Source organism: Neomonachus schauinslandi, chromosome 7 (assembly GCF_002201575.2).
Source record: "Neomonachus schauinslandi chromosome 7, ASM220157v2, whole genome shotgun sequence".
Lineage (NCBI taxonomy): Eukaryota > Metazoa > Chordata > Mammalia > Carnivora > Phocidae > Neomonachus > Neomonachus schauinslandi.
Genome location: NC_058409.1, coordinates 90,954,569 through 90,976,853, shown reverse-complemented (window position 1 = coordinate 90,976,853; position 22,285 = coordinate 90,954,569). Strand labels below are relative to the sequence as shown.

The 22,285-nt window shown below is 39.1% G+C and overlaps 1 protein-coding gene across 1 annotated transcript in view; it reads left to right on the top strand.

The window, feature by feature from the left end:
• Positions 1-22,285, top strand: part of RANBP17 (RAN binding protein 17) — a 323,969-nt gene that overhangs the window by 285,982 nt on the left and 15,702 nt on the right. Inside the window, exon 25 of the mRNA XM_021698279.1 lies at positions 10,049-10,215. Coding sequence (XP_021553954.1) covers positions 10,049-10,215 — 167 coding nt within the window. The remainder of the gene's footprint in view (positions 1-10,048; positions 10,216-22,285) is intronic.

Genomic DNA, 22,285 nt, shown 5'->3' with positions numbered 1-22,285 from the left:
TCATTGTAGTTTTAATATTTATTTACTGAATAATGATTTGCACATCTTTTCATGCTTGTGTGCCATTCGTGTATCTTTTTCATGAGTATTTATTCAAATCTTTTACCCATTTTTTTAACTGGATTGTTTATCTTGTAAGTATTTGTTACATATTCTGGATGCAAATCCTTTATCAAATGTGTGTTTTGCAAATATTTTTTCCGTCTTGGCTTTTTATTTTCTTAACAGTATCGCCTTATTACAAGAGCAAAGTTTTTAATTTTGAGGAAGTCTAATTTATTTATTTTTTTCTTTTATAGTTCATGTCTTTTGGGTCCTATCATAAGAAATCTTTGCTTAACCTAAGGCCAAAAAGGTTGTTTCTATGTTTTCTTCCACAAGTTTTATAGTTTTTTATCTTATGCTTAGGTCTATGATCCATTTCAATTGAACTTTTTGTATATAGTATTAGGTATGAGATGAAAGCTGTTTTTTAATACTCAGTTATTCAATTGTTATAGCACCTTTTGTTGAAGAATATCCTTTCTCTATTTAATTACTTTGTGCCAATTCTATACTGCTCTGATTTTTAATTTTTGTCCTAACTTTATGGTAAGTCTTAAAATCAGATAGCATAGACCTCTAATTTTGTTTTCTTCTTTTAAAATTGTCTTGACTATTCTGGGTTCTTTGTCTTTTTATATAAGCTTTAGAGTCAATTTGTTAGTTTCTCTTGCTAGAAAAAAAATGAATAAGGGAATTTTGGTGGGGATTGCATTGAATCTCTAGCCCAATTTGGGAAGAATTGACATATTAGCAATATTGAGTGTTCTATTCCTGAAAATGGTGTATCTGTCCATTTATTTAGATCTTCCTTAATTTTTCTCAACATTTTTGTAGCTTTGAACGTATGACTCTTGTACATATTTTGTTATATTTATAACTAAGTATTTTATATTTTTATGCTATTGTACATAGTACTGAATTTCAATTTCCTTTTGTTCTTGGCTACCATGTAGAATTGCAGGTGATTTTTTTGTATGTTGACCTTGTATCCTGCAGCCTCAATAAACTCACCTGTTAATTTTGGTCGCTTCTATAGATGTCTTAGGATTTTCTACATACATGTGTCTGCAAATAGCTTGTCTGCAAATAGACAGCTTATCTCTTCCTTTCCAATCTGTACGGCTTTTATTTTTTCTTGCCTTATCACACAGGCTAGGACCTACATGTAGTACAATGTTGAATAGAAGTAATGATAGCAAACATTTTTTCCTTGTCTCTAAGGAAATGTCTCCATTCATTCTTTCACCATTCAGTATAATGTTAGCTGTAGGTTTTTATATAGATGCTCTTTATCTTGTTGAGAAAATTCCCTTCCATTGTGGTTTTCTGAGAGTGTTATCAGGGATGAATACTGAATTTTATCAAATTCTTTTTCTGCATCTACTGAGATGATCATGCGGTTTTTCTTTTTAGTTCTGTTTATACATTACATAATGTTGATCATCACATTGATGGATATTTGAATGTTAAACCAACCTTGCATTCCACACTAAGTTACAACATATTATCCTTCATACATATTACTGAATTCAGCTTTCTAAAATTTTGATACAGACTTTTACATCTATGTTTATGACAGATATTGATGTGTTCTGTAGTTTTTCTATGGTTCTTCTTCCATATCTTTTATTCTTTGTCTAGTCTCCTGTATCTTTACCTTGTTTTAGCATCAGTCTAATGCCCTCATAAAATGACTTGGGAATGTTCCCTCCTCTTCTATTTTCTTAAAAAGTTTGTGTAGAATTGTTATTAGTTCTTACTTATTGTTTGATAGAACTCCCCCGTGAAGCCATTAGGCCTAGATTTTTTTTTAGTAGGTTTTTAACTACAAGTTAAACATTTTTAATGAATATAGGGCTATTCCAGTTATTTATTAGATTTGGGGTAGCATTTGGTAGTTTGTGTCTTTAAAGGAATTTCTCTGTTTCATCTGAGGTTCATCTGACATGACATAAGATTATTCATAATATCCCATTGTTCTACAATTTGATTTCTGTAAGGTCTATGGTGATGTTCCCTCTTTCATCCCTGAAATTGACAATTTGTGTCTTCTCTCTTTTTTTTTCTTGATCATTCTGGCTCTAGATTTATCAGTTTTATTACAGAGAACCAGTTTTCAGTTTTCATTGATTTCTCTGTTGTTTTCTTTTATTTCCTTAATTTTATGTACGGCCTTTGTTATTTCCTTCCCTCAGTTTACTTTGCTTTTCCTTTTCTAATTTTTCATGTAGAAACTTAGATCACTGATTTTAGACCCTTCCTCTTTGCTGATATACACATTTAATGCTTTCATCGAAGCACTGCTATAGCTATTGCTCTCAAATTTTGTGTGTATTTTGGGGTTTTTTTCTGTTCAACTTAAAAATATTTTCTAATTGTCCTGCTGATTTCTTCTTTTATCAATGGATTGTTACTGAGAGGCACAGTGTTTAATTTCTGTATATCCAGAGGGGTTCCGGATACCTGTTATTGATTCTAGTTTAATTCCATTATGGTCATAGGATATACTCAATGATTGTTATAACCTTTATTTTTATTGCATCTTTTTTATGGTTCAAAATATGTGACTATTACGTGGGCACTTGAATGTGCATTCCATTGTTGTTGGGAAGAATGTTCTGTAGTGGTCTAATTGATAATGTTTAGATTTTCTACATTCTTACTAGTTGTTTGTTTGTTTTCTATTTATTCTATGAATTACCAAGAGAGAAGTGTTGAAGTCTAACTATAATTATAGATTTTTCCATTTCTCCTTTTAGTTCTATCAGTTTTGATATAAAGCATTTTAAAGCTCTATTATTAGGTATGTAAATACTCAGGATTGTTCTGTCCCTTTGATGAATTTTCCCCTTTATCAAGAAATGACCATCTTTATCTCTAGTAATACTCTTTTTTCTGAAATTTATTTTGTCTAATATTACTAACTTCTCCAGCTTTCTTTTTATTAGTGTTGCCTCTTTTTCCATCATTCCTGTGTCTTTATATTAAAGTTGGTTTCTTGTAGACAGCAGGTATTTTCTATTGATATTGTAACAATTTTTACAAACTTGGTGGCTTAAACCAATGTAAATTTATTATCTTATAGCTATTTGGGTTTTTTTAAATATTTTATTTATTTATTAGAGAGAGAAAGGGAGTGGAGGAGGAGCAGAAGGAGAGAATCTCAAGCAGACTCTGTGCTGAGCGCAGAGCTGATGCAGGGCTCAATCTCACAACCCTGAGATCATGACCTGAGCCAAAATCAAGAGTGGGACGCCCAGCCAACTGAGCCACCCAGGCACCCCATCTTATAGTTCTTTAAGTCATAAATCTGACATGGGTCTCAGGCTAAAGTGAAGGTGTCAGCAGAGCTGTGTTCCTTTCTAGGAGAAATTCCATTTCCTTGTCTTTTCCACTTTGTAGAGACCACCTAAATTCCTTAGCTCATGGCCCCCAGCAAGATTGCATCTATAACCACTCTTCCGTAGATACATCTCCCTCTAATTCTGACCTCTCCTGCTTCTCTCTTTCACTTTTAAGGACCCTTGGGATTACATTAGGCCTACCCAGATAATCCAGAATAATCTCCCTACTTTTCACTCAACTAATTAGCAGTCTTAATCCATCTGCAATCTTATTTATTCTTTGCCATGTAATCTAACATATTCACAGGTTCTGGGAGTTAGTACATGGACATAGGATGTACTTGCCTAATACATAGCATATAGCTGGGTCATATTTTTATATCAAATCTGACTATCTCTGCCTTCTCATTAGTGTTTCAACCATTTACATTTAATGTAACTACCAGTGTATTTGAGTTTAAATCTATAATATTGCTATTTGTTTTCTTTTTATTTGAGCTTTGTTTCTTTTTTGCTTTTTTCCCTTTTCCTGCCTTCTTTTGGTTTGGATTAATTAAATGTTTCTTATGAATCCATTTATATCCTCCATGAGTTTATTAGCCAGACTTCTTTATTTTTAGTGGTACTCTAGGGTGTATAACCTACACCTTCAAATAATGTCATCATAGTTTGCCTTCAGATAATCACAGGGGGCACCTGGGTGGCTCAGTCGTTAAGCATCTGCCTTCGGCTCAGGTCATGATCCCGAGGTCCTGGGAGCGAGCCCTGCATCGGGCTTCCTGCTCTGCGAGAAGCCTGCTTCTCCCTCTCGCACTCCCCCTGCTTGTGTTCCCTCTCTGGCTGTCTCTCTCTCTCTGTCAAATAAATAAAAATCTTAAAAAAAAAAAAAAAAAGATAATCACGGTCTACCTTTTTCCTCTCTTACCTCCATTCCTTCTGGAACTCCAGCTACACATGCATTATATATCTCTGTTATTATTCGAAGACTGGATAGAAAGGACTCCTTTACAGATCTCCAGAATTCTCTCTTTGTATGGCTCCCACTCTCTGAAGCTCTGTCCCATGAGTTCTAGCTGTCTCAGCCCCCCAAGTTCAAACTGTTTCTCTTCCACTCATTGAGACTACCTGGCTTTGTTTGGGTTCCCCCTTCCAGGCCTATAGCCTGGAAAGTCCTTGGGGCAATGAGCTCCAGTGACTGTATACGTGGAACCTCATTTGTCTCCCTCCTCTCTGGTTTAATAGCCCTATACTACTTGTACAATAATTGAAAAATGTTGTTTCATATTTTTGTCCTGTTTTCTAGTTGTTTATGACAGAAGGAAAAATTCTCATAGCAGTTAATCCTTCATGGACAGAAACTGATGTCTTGTCTTTTCTTATTACAGTTTGCCTTGACATTCTTTTATCTCACGTCATGGTAATACTTTAAGATTTTGAATTAGTTGCAGGGGGCTATGTTGTTCTCAAAGTATGGTCTTGGGCCTGGAATCTGCATTTTCACAAGGCTCTCAAGGGAGTCTTGATGGGGTAGCATTATGGAGGGAATACTGAATAAGTCCCAGTGCTACCACTTATTAAGTGTATAATTGTGGACAAGTGCTCTGTGCCTGATGCTGTCATAGGTGTTTTCAAGATGTGTAGCTCACCCTTGTCATTCTCAGAACCACTATGCATACCAAAACTGGGTTACATACCCTAATAGTGCTGTTTGTCCTTATTTCCTACTTGATTGTAAGCTTCCAAAGGACAGGAACAGTGTCTTGAGGTACCACTAGCATATAGTAATTAAATTAATTAGGTAATATTATTTTCACTATACAGATGAGTAAGCTCTGGCTCAGAGAGGTGAAACAACTTGCACAAGGTCACATAACTAATAAGAGCCTGATCTAGGAGTCTCTCTAACTCTAAAACCCATTCCTCTCCACCTCACTACTCTGCTAGATCTGTCTAATATAGGTCACAGTTTGCCAGGTGAATCATGCCCTGTGTCTTCAAGAAAAAGGACTATTGAAAATAACCACTTGGGTTTCTCCTTTTCCAACAATAATAGATCTGCAAAGAGGCATTTATAGTTACTGTTTGGGTTACAAGCAGGTCTCAGTTCTGCTTTAGCCTCTGGAAAAAATGAAAGGGAGGCACAAAAAAATTCAAATCAGTGATGGAGTAGTAACTCACCTAATATGCTTAACATGATACTAAAAAAATTTGGTAATCGTCATTCATCAGCATTTTTAGTTTCAGGCCAACTATAATATGGGGAAGAGAAAGGTGAATGAGAAAAGAGATTATATTTTCTGTCTTTTAATTACCCAGCCACCATCACCCCCCTACCACCATGCTCTTACATACAGACACCAAGTGCAGGACTTACAAAAAGCTGCTCTTAATAATAATTCTCAAGTCATTCATTCATTAAGTGTCAACTGTGCACATACTAGGTACTTGACTGTCCTAAAGGGAAGAAGACAGACGGATAAGGCCCCTGCTTATGTGAAGCTTAGATTCTGGAGGGAGAAGATAATAAATAAATGAACACCACACACAAGAAAAAGTCAAGTCATGACAAGTGCTAAACAAAGATCTAAAATGGGATAATGACGGGAGAATGATTAAATGTGGCTTCTCTAGAAGAAGTGATCAGGGAAGGCCTCTGTAGTTTAGTCGGGGCAGGGATGGGGGTGCGTTCCAAGAAGAAGCAAAGGATGGCACAAAAGGCAAAAACAAGGAATGGTGAAGGCAAATGAAAAGTTGAACCAACTGGAAACCACCAGACCTTTCCTCATCAAGTCCACTACTAATAAAATATTCATGATTAATAGAGTATGTTGTTATTTTGAACACATTCTTGAATTGGAGGAAGTGGTGTGAATGTAACATGGGAGCAAAACATTCAGGAAACATTTAGAAACTTAGAGACCTTGTACATTAGTTTCTCCCACCAAAAACATGCTAAAGATAGAAGAAAGCTATGAATTAGCAAACTAAGTGATGGGCTTGGTGTTTCAGGGATTGAAACAGGAAAACACATGGAAAGTGAAAAGGGGGACAGTACTGTGTGTTGGGTACTTTGGTAGTCTTTACACACTTCCCCTTACTGATTTCTCCCAAGGCCTTGCGAAGTAGGTGGTATTAAGCATATTTTACAGAGGTGCAAATTGAAGCTCCATAAAGTCAAAACATCTAGAAAGTATAGATTCAAAACTAGGCCCACCTGTTTCCAAAACTACTGCACCACCCATACAGGCCTTTTGTTTCTGAAATTGCCTTTCACACCATATTTTTCCAAGACCTCCATCCTCTCTTCTGCCATGGTGAGAAATCCTGGGCCGAAGCCAAATTTTAGCTCAGCCCCATTATCATTCTCCTGACTCAGTTAAGCGACTCTTTCCTATACCGTTAAGTTTTCAGAACAGCTTTCCGTGATGGGTCTTAGTGAACAGGAGGGCTATTAATGATGCATGTGCTTCCTGTGGAGACTGGTTGCAGGAGAAAAGGAGCATTTGGTTGTTTTTAGTGCCAAACAACAAGTTGCTGGAGAGGATGAAGTGCCTATTAGGCTTAAAAATTGTATCTACAATAGTCTAAATCACAGACGAATCCTTCTTAAAAGATTGTGAATACCGAGAACCAGGACAAAATATAAAAATTCATGACTTCTGCTCATCCTCTTATGTCAGGAGAGTTTCATTATTTGAATCTCAAACAATAGCTTGAGCTGCAGATAAAGAAAACCAATAATAATACACAGTCCTCAGCACTATTCATTCTGTTTTTGATCAAATGGCCCTTGATCCTTATGATTCCACACCTTTCAATCTACCCTAAACTAACATTTATCCGTTTCAAAGTCCCCAACCATAAATCAGCCGTAATGGAAGCTCTTCTTCTTGCTTTTATTGCAAGGATATATGCTCCAACCTTCATGTCTAAAGTGTTTACCTGGCTTTTTCATAGCTGACTCAGTAGAATGGAACCTTTTAATGCAACCTGCATGGCATGTGGTCACCAAATCTATGTGAAGTCTTCATAATTTTTGTGTGATTGATAGCATATTGCTCTTCACTGGTGAGGGAAACGGTATCTATTTCCTGCTTGCTTCCTTTTGTAGATATTAAGTTACTTAATCCATTTACTTTCGTGATTGGGACTTCAGAGGTAGAAATGTGAAGGAAAAGAGAAAAGCAACAAAGCTCAACAAATCTGTGCCTGACTCTTAGGCCTAGATGTTTTCCACTGCATGATATTACCTCCTGGAATTATAAAACCAAAGCTCCCTTTTCTGCAAAGTAACACAGTTGGGGGGAGGGGAGATAAAAAATCAATCAATCAATCAAACACCATAGTTTTAGGAGAAAAAGAGCCCCTTTCTTCAAAGGAAAATATAGCAGTACAGTTGACTTGCATGTGGAGCTTCCATAGCTCCGCAGTTTCCCAACTATTGTCCGTGGCCATCTTTTAGACCTTCAGACAACCCCTCCTGATCCTGCATCAGCTACCATCATCCTCAAGTTTAAATGCATTCATCTATCTATATTTCAAAACTTTCTCCCGACCTACTTCTTTCTATTTATTATGCCATTTCTCTCCAAAACGATGTATTTGAAAGAGTTTTTAAACCATGGTGTTATATCAGTTCTAGGTATTATTATTAAACACAACTCAAGACCTGTAAAAACCTTTCTCAGATTAGCTTTGTCTGCCCATTCTTTAATTCAGCTAAGAGGGCACCTCTGATCTAGGAAGGCACACATGTCTCAGAAGCTCAGAGATTAATGAGAATAAGAGATGAATGACTGCCTTAGGGAGTGTATAATCTGCTGGTTCCCAGCCCTACTCTCCCAGTCCACTTTCCTCATCTGCATCTACCATTTTCGCCACTTTTTGAATGTTTTTAATTGTTTCTTTTGTCATTTCTGTTACTAATCATAAACTCCTCGGGACTGTGTCCATCTGTTACCTTTAGCCAGAAAATCCGGGTAGTGTCATGCTATGAATCAAAACCATGAACATTGGGGGCACCTGGGTGGCTCAGTCATTAAGCGTCTGCCTTCTGCTCGGGTCATGATCCCAGGGTGCTGGGATCGAGCCCCGCATCGGGCTCCCTGCTCGGCGGGAAGCCTTGTGTTCCCTCTCTTGCTGTCTCTCTCTCTCTCTGTGCTAAATAAATTTAAAAAAAAAAAAACATGAACTTTGGATAAGCTCTTTATCTCTCAGCTTCGTTTTTCTCACTTGAAAAATGCAAATAACACCTACTATATACAAAGTGGTTGTTAGAAGTAATTTTAATGTACAAAGTAGATAATTAAATAATGGTTGCTGTATCATGTCACTCACTTGCTTTAAAAGAAGCCTTTAATAACACCTCTGTTGTCTTTCAAATAAAAGTAATGTCTCAGCCCACTATTGGATGCCCTCGAGGAAGACCCCAACCTACTTTGTCAGCCTTCTCTCTTTTGACTCCCTATACATTCTTTCACTCAAACCAAAAGTCCTACTCCCAAATACACCCTCCTCTTTCCATCATGAGGGCACACCAGTAGTACATCATCTTTTGAGCCCCTTATATTTTAAGAAAGTGTTTGATGCTTGCATATATTTTTGCTTACTACCTAATTTTGTTTAATATCTACTTGATTTTAGCGGTTAAGAACATAGCTCTAGAATCCAGCTCCTTGTTTATTTTCATACAGTGGCTCCACCAGTCATCTAGCCATGTGGCAGTGGACACATCATTTAATCCCTCACTATTCTTGCCTGTGAATGGAAATAATAATAATAGTAACTATTACAGTGAGGATAATAATATAACTATTATTGTGAGGATGCAAAATAATAATTCATGTAACTAACACAGTAAGCTCTCATTAAATATCAGCTGTTTTTATTATGAGAATTTCTAGTTGTTTTCTTCTCATTCAAGTCTGCAAGATATTTTACAAATGATGAGAAAGGTTAAGTGGTTCTTTCAAAGTAACAACAGAGCAAGTAATTGGAAAAGATGAGATTTGAAACCAGAGCTCTCTGACCCCAGAATTCCTACCTTCCCACCGCTTTATGTATATTGTGCTAATCGCTCTACCTGAAAAATGCCCTTCCTTATATCTAACTAAAATAACTTTCCCAGGCCCATCTCAGGTTCTGTCTCCTTCAAAAAGTCTCTTTGATTCCCATCCAAATGTGATGTCTTCCTCAAAGCCTCACAGCGGTGTGTCACTCGTTTGTACCCAGCATTGTGCTCCAGTGACTTATGTGCTCCATCATGAGATCTTGGACACCAGGGTAGGGGTTGCCCCTGAAACAGAGCACTTTGCCCCAATCTACACCCTGTTTCGTGTGAAGTGGAGCACTTTGCACCAAAGAGATATTTAATGAAGTCACTTGAGTTGAACAGAGGGTTGTTAAGGTCACAAATGGAAAATTCTCTCCAATCCAATCCAGGAATCATTTACTTACAAACACATCTTTATACCGGGTCCTGTAGTAGACACTGGGTTTAAAGAGATTAGCAAGGCAAAAACCCTGCCCTTAAGGAATTTACAGTTTGATAAAAGTGCTTTGAAACCAGAAAGTGATTTTTTTAATTGGAGGCATTATAATTAATCAGATGAATAAACACTTCAGTAATGCGAAGGAATTCTCATTTATTGTTCGTACAGATACAGTTGTCTCCTCCAGCTGCTGTACCAGTTTAGACTACATCGTCACCTACCTCTTCAAGCACATAGCAAAAGAGGGCAAGAAGCCACTTCGATGCAGAGAGGCTACCCAGGCCGGTCAGAGACTATTACATTTTATGCAGCAAAATCCAGATGTCCTACAGCAGGTAACTGGTGGTCGGTCACCTGACTTAAGAAACAGAGTTTCCCAAAAGCCAGCCTAGACCCTGAATATCTCTTAGAGCAAATGGTCCGGTCAAGACTCTTTATCAGTTATTCTCTAGGAGTATTTTCCCGGAAGATAGGATAGCACACTCGCCCCAGGACTACTCACCCTCAAGAGATCTCTTAAGTCGTTCATCTTACTCCAGTGAAGCTAGAATTCAAAGAAAGGATAGCTCTTCCAGAGGCCTGAAAGAAATAAAAGGCGAAGCCAGAACTAGAAACAGTCAAGCTCTGGTTTCTTTCTTGGAGCCTCTAACAATGTCTTCTGAAGTTTGCCTTGTGAGTACTCTGGTCCATCAGGAAACTGCCATTTGCTGAGCTCCTAGTCGGTGCCATACAGCTTGCTGGGAGCTTTCCGTTCATCATACCACAATTGGCATTCTTCCCATTTAAGATAAGAAATCAAGGTTCAGATAGATCATATTCCCCAGAGCATTTAAGTAATAAATAATAAAGCCACAACTTCTTCATTTTCAAATGTGTTTTCTGACTGGCTAATATGAGTTAGGTCCAAGTTTAATATTGTTTTTTTAAAAACTCACTTCTGCAAATCACAGTAACAGCATGCATAAAAATAAATAACACGTGTCGGAAATATTTCCAAGAGAATAATACCATTGTTCTATGGAGATACCATCACTATGATATTTTCCAGTTCCACTAACTTTGGAAACTTTATACTGCTTCCAGTTGTTTTATTTTGCCAAATTACCTTCATAATAGTTTGTGGTTTGCAAATGTAAACACTTCAACAAGGTTATTAGCCAACAAACAAGGTGCCTGCCACCAGCAGAAAGTATTACTCTGAGCAAAGAAATGATGAACGTAGAATGAGCCAGCCATAGGTGAGGTTTTCTTCCTGGCTGTCATTTTTTACAATTATTCAAATTAAATTATGTAAACTTATTTTGGGTGATGTCTCAGCCTGTTGTCTTCCTGGCAAGGAGGTGTGTGGTTAAGATTTTGTGTAGCTAGACAAGGTGCCGTTGGCCTCTAAGTATTTGATGTGACCCTGGAAGTGTTAAGGACGCGTCGGTGATACAGTAAAGAGAAGAGAAAGGTAGCACATGTATTGAGGACCTTCTGTGCACAAGCTGCAAGAGCCACTGAGACTCATAAGACGTAATTTCTCTCCTAAAGGTTTTATCAGGTGGGACAGAGATAACTGGTTAGTTACTAGGTAACTAACCACTTACATGATAATTTGATTAATATAGTGGTGACAGAGATTGACACACGAGGAGAGGACTTTCAGAGAACTCTTCTCATTTACACCCCCACAATAACCCTGAAATGTGGATATCATCACCCCCATTTTATAGGTGAATAAACTGAGACACACAGCAACTGGGAAGTGGAATGTGAACCAAGGTTTGTTTGACTCAAAAGCCCAAGTCCTTACCACTTACACTGTTGACTCTCAAGGGCCTAGTTGGTAGGGGTAAGATCTCAGATTCACCAGGAATGCCATTTCAAACTATACATTCTATTGAGATTTGGGTGTACCCCGCTTCCCGCCCCCTCCCCAGCTGCAGTAGCCTCTGGTACTGTTGGGAGTGTGTCATAGCCCTCCGGTGTTCTGCAAGGAGAAGGTTGAAAACCACAGATTTAGAGCAGGTAGCCAGTGGAGAAAAGAAATACCCATGGATTGGCCAGGAATCAGACCCAGCCCCCACCCCACCATGGCAAATGACAAGTCCCCCACCAAATCCTTCCTGCCGGCACTCAGCCTGATCACATTATTATCCCATAAAGTTTGGCAGAAACTTTTAAGTTGGTAGATTTTACCAAAATCAATAGGCTGTGATCCTAGACAGATACCATCAGACGGTGCAGAGCAAGTGATGTTGTTGTACAGGAGACGATCAAGTTTGTCTTCACTCAGAATTACCATGCATTTGTTGATTTAAGTAATTTCTGTGTGTTAATAATACTTGGTAATCCTTTGCTTTATAGCATATGACTAAGTAGTGATATATCTTTATTAACAGTGGAATACATTCTATTTATTTGGAATGTAGGCTTTCAGATAGCATTTTAAATATTAATGACTGGTCTCTGGTAGTCAGCATAAATATGATTTGCATTAGCACTAGGTTATATCATCTTGAGTGCCTCTGATGTCAACTATCGGGTATAGTAATATCTGACATCATCTCCTTAGGTCACTGACAACTTTGACCTCTATTCTTATGCACAGTTTCTGTCGTCTCAAAAGCTCTTTTGAATTGATTTGAAATTTTGACTCTTCCCTTTATGAGGCAGTAAAATTGATAATTATTCAGATGGGAACTGAGCGCTGAGTGAAAAATCAATTCTACCCGCTCTCTGCTGCGTATAAAATTACTTCTGAGTCGGCTGGACTGAACGGATGGCCAGAGTAAAAGCAGCAGGCCGGAGTAGTGGGAAGAATTAGCTGGACAGAGCTAATAGCCTGAAGGGATGGACTTGGAAAAGAGGGAGTGGGCCAGTTGGGGGTTATTATGAGCAAGGATGGGTCCCATTGATCATCTGTTTACATCAGCTTTCCAAGACCTTATAAATCAGCCCTGAAGAGCAGCAGAACTCGAGATTCGGCATCTTACCAGAGGGACTTTGTATTAGATTATTCTCATTTTCACACTCAGATGAAAAGTGAGCCATTGATTATTCATTGGTTGCCCATTAAATGCTGTTTTTATAGATGATTTGCCTATCACTGAAGGTAATGAACAAGGTGGCTGCTTTATAACTCGAGGTTTCAGTTTTCAAGGCATCTGTGTCGGTTAAGTAATGCCTAACCCTATTAAAAGGAATGGGTTACAAATTGCTTAACAGTGCTGAAAAACTAGACCCTAATGACTAATTGTGCTTGGAGTTTAGAGAGGGTTTGTCAGCTCTTTAAACTAAACTGATGCAATGATACTGCAATTATTTACTAGTTTGAGCTGTTTTTCCCCCCAACCTGGATATATATTGCTGGAAGCGTAATTGCATGAAGAGTGTCAGTTCCAAATTGCAAAAGTTTATGTCCTCAAGCTTCCGCAGCAAGCGAAGCGTGAACCCACATAAAAGGTTTTCCAGCCCCCTTGTAGGCCTTGTGATTGGTGTGCAACAGCCTGGGAAGCACATTTTAAGCGCCTCTCACCTGGAAATGTGCTTATTATGATCTGTTATGTGGTTTGAGATCCTCAGTGTTTTTAAAAATATTCTCCAAATAAGCCATCTTCCATAATCTGTAAACAAATCTAACTTTGCCAACATTAAATTTAGTCTGTTTGAAGATCCACTGTAATTAAGTGAAACCACTGCAAATAAGAATTATTGTCTCACCAGCATTCCTTGGACTTAGCACTTGAGGAGAACCCAGTTTACGTATATTAAGAGTAACTATTCCCCATGTGTTCTTATGCCATTAGAAAGATAAACTAAAATCTTAAGAACAAGCCAATAGTAACAGTGATTAGGCACAGATGGGCTACAGCAATTTGGAAAATTAAATTTCTGTATGAATTTTTTTCAGTTTTACCTCTGGTCATGTTAAGTGTTTGCCTCTTATATAAGCCATAGATCAGCTTTCATTTAGTTATATCACAGAGTGAAAGATTTGCCCAAATTAGGTAAATGGAGGAGTGTGTTTTATAGAATTAGAGGGGCAGTTCAGAGAGGTGACGGATTCTTTTTCAGATTATAAGAATAGGGCACTGATGCCGAATGCTTCTCTAAGTCCGAATTGCAGCTATAAGTAATGGCTCTGGAGAGAGGGGCACCTTCCGCAGAAGTAGAACAAGAACTCAGTGGTTGTCAGTATTACTGATTAGGTTATGCTGTTAACTTATTAACAAGGTATTTTTAGCAATTATATTCTCTAAAATCTAAATACATTGAAGGGACAAATAGAACATTTGGGTTTGAATTTATCTCACCCTCATCTATTTAACTATTCTGTATAAGTCAGCTATCATAAAACCCCCCAAAAAGTTCTCATTATGATTATCTCTCTCTTTCACTCCCTCCCTCCCTTCCTTCCTCCCTCCATCCCCCCACCCCCACCCCCAACCTGGCATTTAACTACAAATTGTGAAGAGCTGTCAGGAGCTATAAGAATCATACTTCAGTAGGGATGTGTGCTGAAAGAACATTCACCCTTTTCCTCAATCAGTCAATCAATGAAAATTGCTTTTGTATAGTGCTCTCCATGACATGCATCCCAAAGTGAATTACAGCAAGAGGGAAATCATCTGCTCTTTTTTCATTTTTGTGTTTAGATTGAAATGATACTGCTCAACATTTTGACATCCTATACAAGACATCTTTCATACTTAAGATTCCATTCCCTAATACTAAGTAGGAGAAAGTGTAGTCACATATTTAACTGATGTTGAGATTTTGGCCTATAGAACCTTAGCAACACTCTTAGCGGTTTCCCACTTAGTGGTGGGAAACACTTAAGCAGATGAAGTATATTCATGTTCTCTTATCCTCTTAAAAAATAATTAGCCAGATCGTCTAATGTTATTAAAGGCATTTCTGGTGGACCCTAAATAGAAGGTGTGCCCTCCACATGACCCATTAGCTCAGTCTGGTTGATTTGCCACTTTATTATCAAAAATATGGCAGTAGATTGGTACCCAAAACACACGCTGAAGGAACATTCACAACTAGATCAGAGGACAACATGGGTATAGAGGGTTTAAAGGAAGCCAGGGATAGGTCATTAGACACCAAAGTAGAAAGCAGGAACTCACGTTTCAGGACAGAACTGGTTTTTGCACGTGCTGCCACAATCTCAGTTTTCTTCACGGCACTCTGTGCGTGGACTATGTATTTATTTCTAGAAAAAAATGATATTGGCAAAATATAAGTGCTTACTGTGTGCAGCTTAAGCTTTTTACGTATGTGTGTAATCTGATTTCATCATCACAGTATGTCTGTGAAGTGGTGGTATTATGATAGCCATTTTCTAAATATAGAAACTGAGGCACAAAAAGATTAAGTAACTGACTTGCCCAAGGTCACACATAGTAAGTGGAAAAACTACAGTTCTGGCCTGTTGAACTCCAGAGTTCACATGCTTAACCACAAAGCTATAGCTTGTTGACGGCTACTAATCTGAGGTGGTATGTATGTTTTCAGCACTCACACTGAGGCAAGCTGAGCTTCCAGTAAGTCCCACTGGGGCCATCCTTAAGGTAGAATGATTTAGAGCAGTTATCCTATACTCCAACTTCGTGTTGCAGCCGGGATGAAACAGATGGGCAGTGACCCAGCGAGGCGGTGGGCAAGGGAGAGGGAGGTTGCTTTGCCAGCTGGTACAGAGAGCCTTGTGCTTCCCACCTTCACTGAGGCAGAGAGAACAGACCTTCCTCTCCCCTACCCTACACCCACACCCAATCAGTAATTCTGTTGCCAGACACTGAGAGTATAAAATGGGAGTGGGACCTGTATCCTCGAGAAGGCCGGCAGAGTCTAATAGCATCACTGCCTCATGATGTTCCTGTGTTCCTTTCCTTTAATGTCTTTGAGGTAGCTCTTGAGGTTTGTTCCAACCTCGTTTTTCTCGGATAGAGGCAATATGGCAGCTGTGAAATGAAGATGGGGAAGCAACAGGTGCTCTCTCTCCGTCCCCCGTACCCAGTGCATCTCTAGGCTTCATCGTGACTCTCACCACTGACTCATCAGTATAGAATACCAGTCGTCACCTCTTTCTAGTTGCAAACAGCTTCTCTTCTCTAAAGGAAGCTGCTTCTGCTACTGGGTGCTGTTAGTTCTTAAGGGCTTCTCACGTTGGCAAGTCTCAAAGTGATACCTTTGAGCGTCCCTCTCCCTATCCTTTCCATTCTACAAACTAAGATGCCTACAGAGCCAAGCAGAAAACTTGAAACTTAGGAAAGCAACCCAAGTTGAGTACACATCCCGGTCCTACGGGGGCAGCCTCCACACAGGGCCAGCTCATTCTTGCCCTGTAAGAAGGTACGACCCAATGTTGGCAGCTCTATTGAGATTACCTCTCCCAACCCCAAAGAGAACCAGAAATCCAGGTTTTTTGATGTTGGCCACTGATTGAAAATTTAAAACAAAACAAAAAAAAGAGAACACTCTGCAGGCCAGCACGGTAAGTCTGGTTACCAGTTTTCCACCAATGTATTATGTAGTCCTAGAGGTTTCAGAACCAAGATCTCCCAAAGCATGATCCCTGATACTTCTCATAGCCATCCCATGTGGGACTGCTGATGTTTTAATAATTTTTGAAGCACACTTTTTTGATTACTTGATTAAAAAGGATGCTGTTATTTTGCTCTTACATTTGATTCTATACATAGGTGTCTATTAAAATTTAAAGAGGGCATTTATTTACATTTGGGTTGTGTCTTTGCATGCAGAATGGATGCAGTCAACAGTCAAATGAAACTCAGTTAACACCTCCCAAACATTTTTTTTAATCTTCAAAATAACCATATTTGAGTAAGTGTGTGTGTGTGTGTGTGTGTGTGTGTGTACACAATCTAATTACTAAGGATCAAATCAGAATATATGAGAGGACCAGGGTTGGACAAAAGTATCTAGGTAACAGCCACATAATAAAAGTCCAGATGGCAATAAAACTCTTGAATGATGAGTTTGTGACCACCACCCCTAAAGATCAGTTTAGAAAGTTAAAGTATATAACTTTAAAAAATAGAAAAACTATGTTTCTGTTTTACTAAAATGGCATCTTATCTGTGATATTATAAAATCATTGATCCATCTGTAAAAGGATGATTCTAGTCCAAATTTTTTGTTATATACCCTATTTTGCCGTTTTGGTTATATTTTTGTTATGGAAGTATTTGTTGAATGACTGTTTCAAGTATAACCAAAAAATGGTATTTTAAAACAGAAAAATTGGTTAAAATAAAAACCTATTCTTAATTTATGAATCATCAAATTATCATCAGAACTGTAATATCTGTCTTTAACAGAGTACCTTTTCTTACCAAAGATCACTTCAGGCTTGATACTTGTCTCAGCATCTAGCAGAGCCTGACACCTTGTAATGGTCAGTGAATGTCCGCAAAACAAACCCCCCAAAATTCATTTGCAGAATTACAATCCGCAGGCAGTGACTTTAGGTTTCAAAGCCAGCATGGTCATAGACTGCTACATTATAAACGAAATGGGAATGCTAAGAGGAGATTACACCTTTATATATTATATAACGATCCTGCTGAAATTCCACAAGAAAATTTCATCCTAAACATGGGTGAAGAAAGAAATAAGCACTTCAAATATTGTTCCTAATGGTTAACAGAACAGAGAAGTGTTTTGTTGGGTTTTTTTTCCCCACTAGGACATGTGTTTTTCTACCTCTAAGCACAGTTTAAAGATGTAATCCATTGATAGCATAACTTGCCTTATTAATTGAAAGGGATGGAATCCACCAGATGTAGCCCAAACCAGCAGAGAGTTGGGTGACTAAGCAACAGCAGAGACACCATATTGAATGAGCCAGAATTCAGTCTCCAAGTCATTTATTTCAACCAGTGACAATACATTGAAGCTCCTGTGCCTCAGCAGTGATTGATGGTTTAATATCATATATAATTTTTTTTAATGAAGGAAAAACCATTTAAATATGTTACCATTTGCACTAGTATTCTCCTATGTACATAACTGCATTTAATCATTATGGGGATTGTTTTTATACTTGTGTAATTTGTATCCAAGAAATAACTGTCAAAGCCATCTCACGCTGTTGCTGGAAATGGTACAGTGTGCTTCATACTTGAATAGATTCATTCTTCCCTGCACATAATTAAGAGTGTTGGAGCTTTCCCTGCCACCACATAGGAATTCCATGTTTACATCTCTGAGAATGAAAAATTAGCCACAATGTGCTTTTTCAAGTTCCCGTTTTCTGGGGCTATGATATTTAAGTACCTTAGTTCTGTAGCAGTGTATGATTTGAAGAGTTTGATTTTAAGACTTTTAATATTAAAATACATAATAAAATTTTATTATCTCATTACAAGAGGGTTTAGCCTCTTATTAAAGTTGCTAAATCAGGCCTAGATTAGCATCATAATAACACAGTTTGACATGGAATACTCAAAAGTCAAGTTCGAAGGAAGGGACGGGGTTTTTTGTTGTTTTAGGGGGTCTTCTCCTCCGCCCACCCCTTGCACAATGTACCAAGGATGAAATGCATGTATGGAAACAAACGAGGAGCAATTTGGGACGCTGGAGAAGGAGTGGAGGTGTCAGCCTGGGACAGTACCCTTAGGCAAGGCAGCTGGTATATGTAGCCTTTTGTTTATCTGCTACTGGTTTATGGAGCCTGTAGGCCAGCACCAGAAACAATCACTCCTACAGGGTCAGCTGCTGGTCAGAAGCAAAGTAAGAAAAGACCCCGCGTTCAGACGCGCGGCCGTAATTTCTGTAGAACTGGCACCTGCTACTGGTGCGCAGCAGGAAGGTGAAGGGTCAAAGAGGCAGTTGTTCAAAACTCCAGAATGGCTTAAAGGGACTTGTAGATTAATCTGCTTTATTAACTTCTGTGTATTAGATAACTATTGCTGTGAATGACAGTACATCTTTTTTAATAAGTCGCATCTCTTTCTCTTTTAAATTAGCTTTTGAGTAATGAATATTAAATAGAAAGCATTTCAGGGGTAATTAAATGAAAACAGAATGATGTCATTTTACAATTATATTTGTATGTTTATAGAAGAGGGGAAGCATAATGTTTTCCGGAGAGCTAAAAAAAAGAAAAAAGAGCCAGCTCTTCCTAAAGAAGAATTTGAAATAAATAAGTCACGTGTCCATTAGCCTTTGTGTTTAAACTGAAATATATAATGTAGTTTGTGACTTAGCGTCAAGTCACTGGATGCTAGTGGCTCGATTCGGCATTCCCAGGGGCTCCAACTATTTTCTTTATGAATTAAAGTGACTGCAATCTGTCACTGGTGTTTTATCTACAGTTTAGCACAGTCCGTTTTGCTGTGTAGTCCTAGCAGATGTTCTCAGCATAGCAAAGGAGTTGTAAAAGATGAACAACGGCCATATCTTTTCCTTCACATTCATGTAAAACAGAGAACACTGCATCTGGAAAAAAAGTGCAGAGTTTTACACGGATTTCACCCAAAATAATTAGGCATGCTTGATAACAGATCTCTCACCCAGTATGGCAAATGGCAAACAAGTTGGTTTTTAGCCTCTTCATTAGTGGTGATTGTCATAATTGGCTATCGTTGTAAATTAAAAGTTCCCTAAGTGTATCCTTTTTTAAAGCCTCTGCAAGGAAAATTTCTAATCCATAGATTAAATGCTGACATCAACTCTGAGGAAGTATCTCACAATCGGTGTTCTTTTTTTTTTTTCTTTTTCAGAGAGAGTGTGTGCAGGGCGGGGGTGGGGTGGGCAGAAAGAGAGGGAAAGAGAGAATCTTAACCAGGCTCCATGCCCAACGCAGGGCTCCATCTTGGGACCCTGAGATCATGACCTGAGCCGAAATCAAGAGTCAGACGCTTCAGCGACTGAGCCAGCCACCCAGGCACCCTCACAATCTGTGTTCTAAAGGGATGGTTTTGTCTGCTCTCAGAAGTTCTGCGGATGACATCTGCCTTTTTATGCTGACACAGCGCAGGGAGCAGCATTTAGCCATATTTCACAAACAGAAGTCATTCAGGATTAGCACTCCCACATTTTAACACAAGCGCAGTCTTCGTGCTCTGAGCAGTGTTTCTGTGACATGTGAATATGACACCTGAGACTGTCTTCCTGTGTCATACCCAAGCCAGCCCAGGGCTCACCAGAAGGATCCTACACTTGTACGGATATCACAAAGAAGCTGATTAGCTGGACCAGAAAAGATTGAGTTAGAAGTGTTTCCTTACCCTACCACTCCAAAGTGAAAGAACTTCCACACCTCCTCCTTAAAGATCTAGACTTTTCCTCCATCCTGTAATAGAAGCTTTATTTCCTGCAGGGTCGCTAAGACCTAAGAGGTCACTATGGAGGAGCAACTTCAGACGCAGACAATGGTGGTGATGAATGGTTATGATGGAAAAGAAGTAGAAATAATTATCATATGCTAGGCTCTGTGCTAAGTACTTAAATATATATATTTCTCATTTGTATTTATATTTGTATTCGTAAAGTTTCACTACTTTGGGAGGCAGATACTCTTTTCTACATTTTGTAATTAAAGTATCATAAGTGCAGCTTCAAGAAGCCCGGTAGCCCAGTCGCTGTCGTAACAGCTTCTAAGTAGCAGAACTGTGTCCTCTTAGCCACTGTGCAATACTACTTGGAAATGACCTAGAGACAGGATTGGTAGGGCAGGAGGGGGCAGGGTGGGACTCACAACATTCATTCATTTATAAATCCTTGACTGAGCCAAGGGCCCTTCCTTTGAGAACTGATTAGACAAGAGGTAAGCACTTGATCCAGATTGGCTCACTGAGTCCTCTTCCCTAGACTTAGGAACTGGCATTTAGAAGATGTGGGTCGGCCTCTGGTCTTCACTTGACCTGAAAAACCAAGAGCCATGTGGCACCTGTCCCTGCTGCCTGCCCAGAGAAGTAGCCAGTCGACAGCAAGAGGAAAAAGCACCAGACATGCTGGGAGGGTCTTGAAGGAGACCAGCAGCCCCAGAGGGAGACTGAGAACGATCCCACCGGCCTTCCTGGGGCAGCCTTCCCAGCCACCGAGAGACCCATATACACTGCCTAATCCAGGGATCCTTAAGTCACCCCTTTTAGGCCTGACTTTTATCTGTGGCAGTTGCTGTCCTCACAGCCAAAAGATTCTTGACTCAGGGAAGCATGAGGACAAAATGGACCAATGAGTATAGACTCACCTAACACAGAGAAGGTATTCAGTAAGTATGTAAAATTTGAAAAACAATGTATAGGTACCAGTAACTTTTTTATGTCCCTAAGGAGAACATATCCCTGCTGTTCATATGTATAAAGGCGAAAAGTGTCCTTTCCAGGAAATCCCAAGGCCGTGACTTCAGCCAGATTACCTAGGTCTTCCTAGTCCCACACGTGTGTTCTGCCTTTCTTAGAGTTCTCCGTGTGACACGCATTCTCAAGATCGCACACCCTCACTGGGGTGGGGGTGGGGAGGTGCAGGTACGGTGTCATTTGGATTTGATTCTTGGCGCCAAACTGACTTCTCCTCCCTTATTCTTCCTATGCACTCCAGGCATCACCTTGTGATGGCAAGAATGAGAATAAGCTTTAGGACTCTTTCCATTGACATGTCTTCACACCTCATGTTTCCTCTGAGTCTCACAGAAACTCTAGTTAGCAGTAGGGCCAATATGGTTTATTTTCTGAACTTGGGAGTATAGGTACGTCCACAGATTCAGTCCACAGTACCTGTATGGGACAAGTAGGCAGAGATGCAGAGGCAAAGTCACAGAGCCAATAAACAGCAGTACTGAGACTCCAACTGAGGCTTTGTTGTCTCTAGATCTCACATAGATTTTACCTTACCAAGGCATCCCAGGGCTTTAACCTGCTCTCCTCTCTTGGCATTTCTCCCACCTTTATCTCTCCAAGTGGCGTCGTGAAGGGTATGAGAAGCTCTGTGAGTTTCTTGAGGGAATGGCACTGTGGAAAGTGAGGGTCAGCTTCCTGAAGGCTTGATTTATTCATTTTACAGTTAAAAAATCACTGGTTTTTCACATACTTGAAGGGTAAATAATGGGAAATTTTCCCAAAGCATGTGAGTGTGTGCCAGAGTTGTGAGCTGAACTTTCATATTCATTTTGTGTCTTAATTCTTGGAAAGTTTAACCAGCAGCAACCATTGGTGAGGCTATGAGCCCATCTGGTATGTTCAAGAAAACTTCTTATTTGATTACAGTCTGATCACTACTTACAGAACAAGGTTAAGGTTCCCTAATCCTCTGGCCTGTCATGAGTTACTGCTACCTTGTAAGCTTTGTACCCAAGAATAACTCTTGCATGTTAATTCTTCATCCCTTGTCATGCTTAGGAAAATACACACAGTGCTTTCAGACGGACGAAATTCCGTCCTTCTT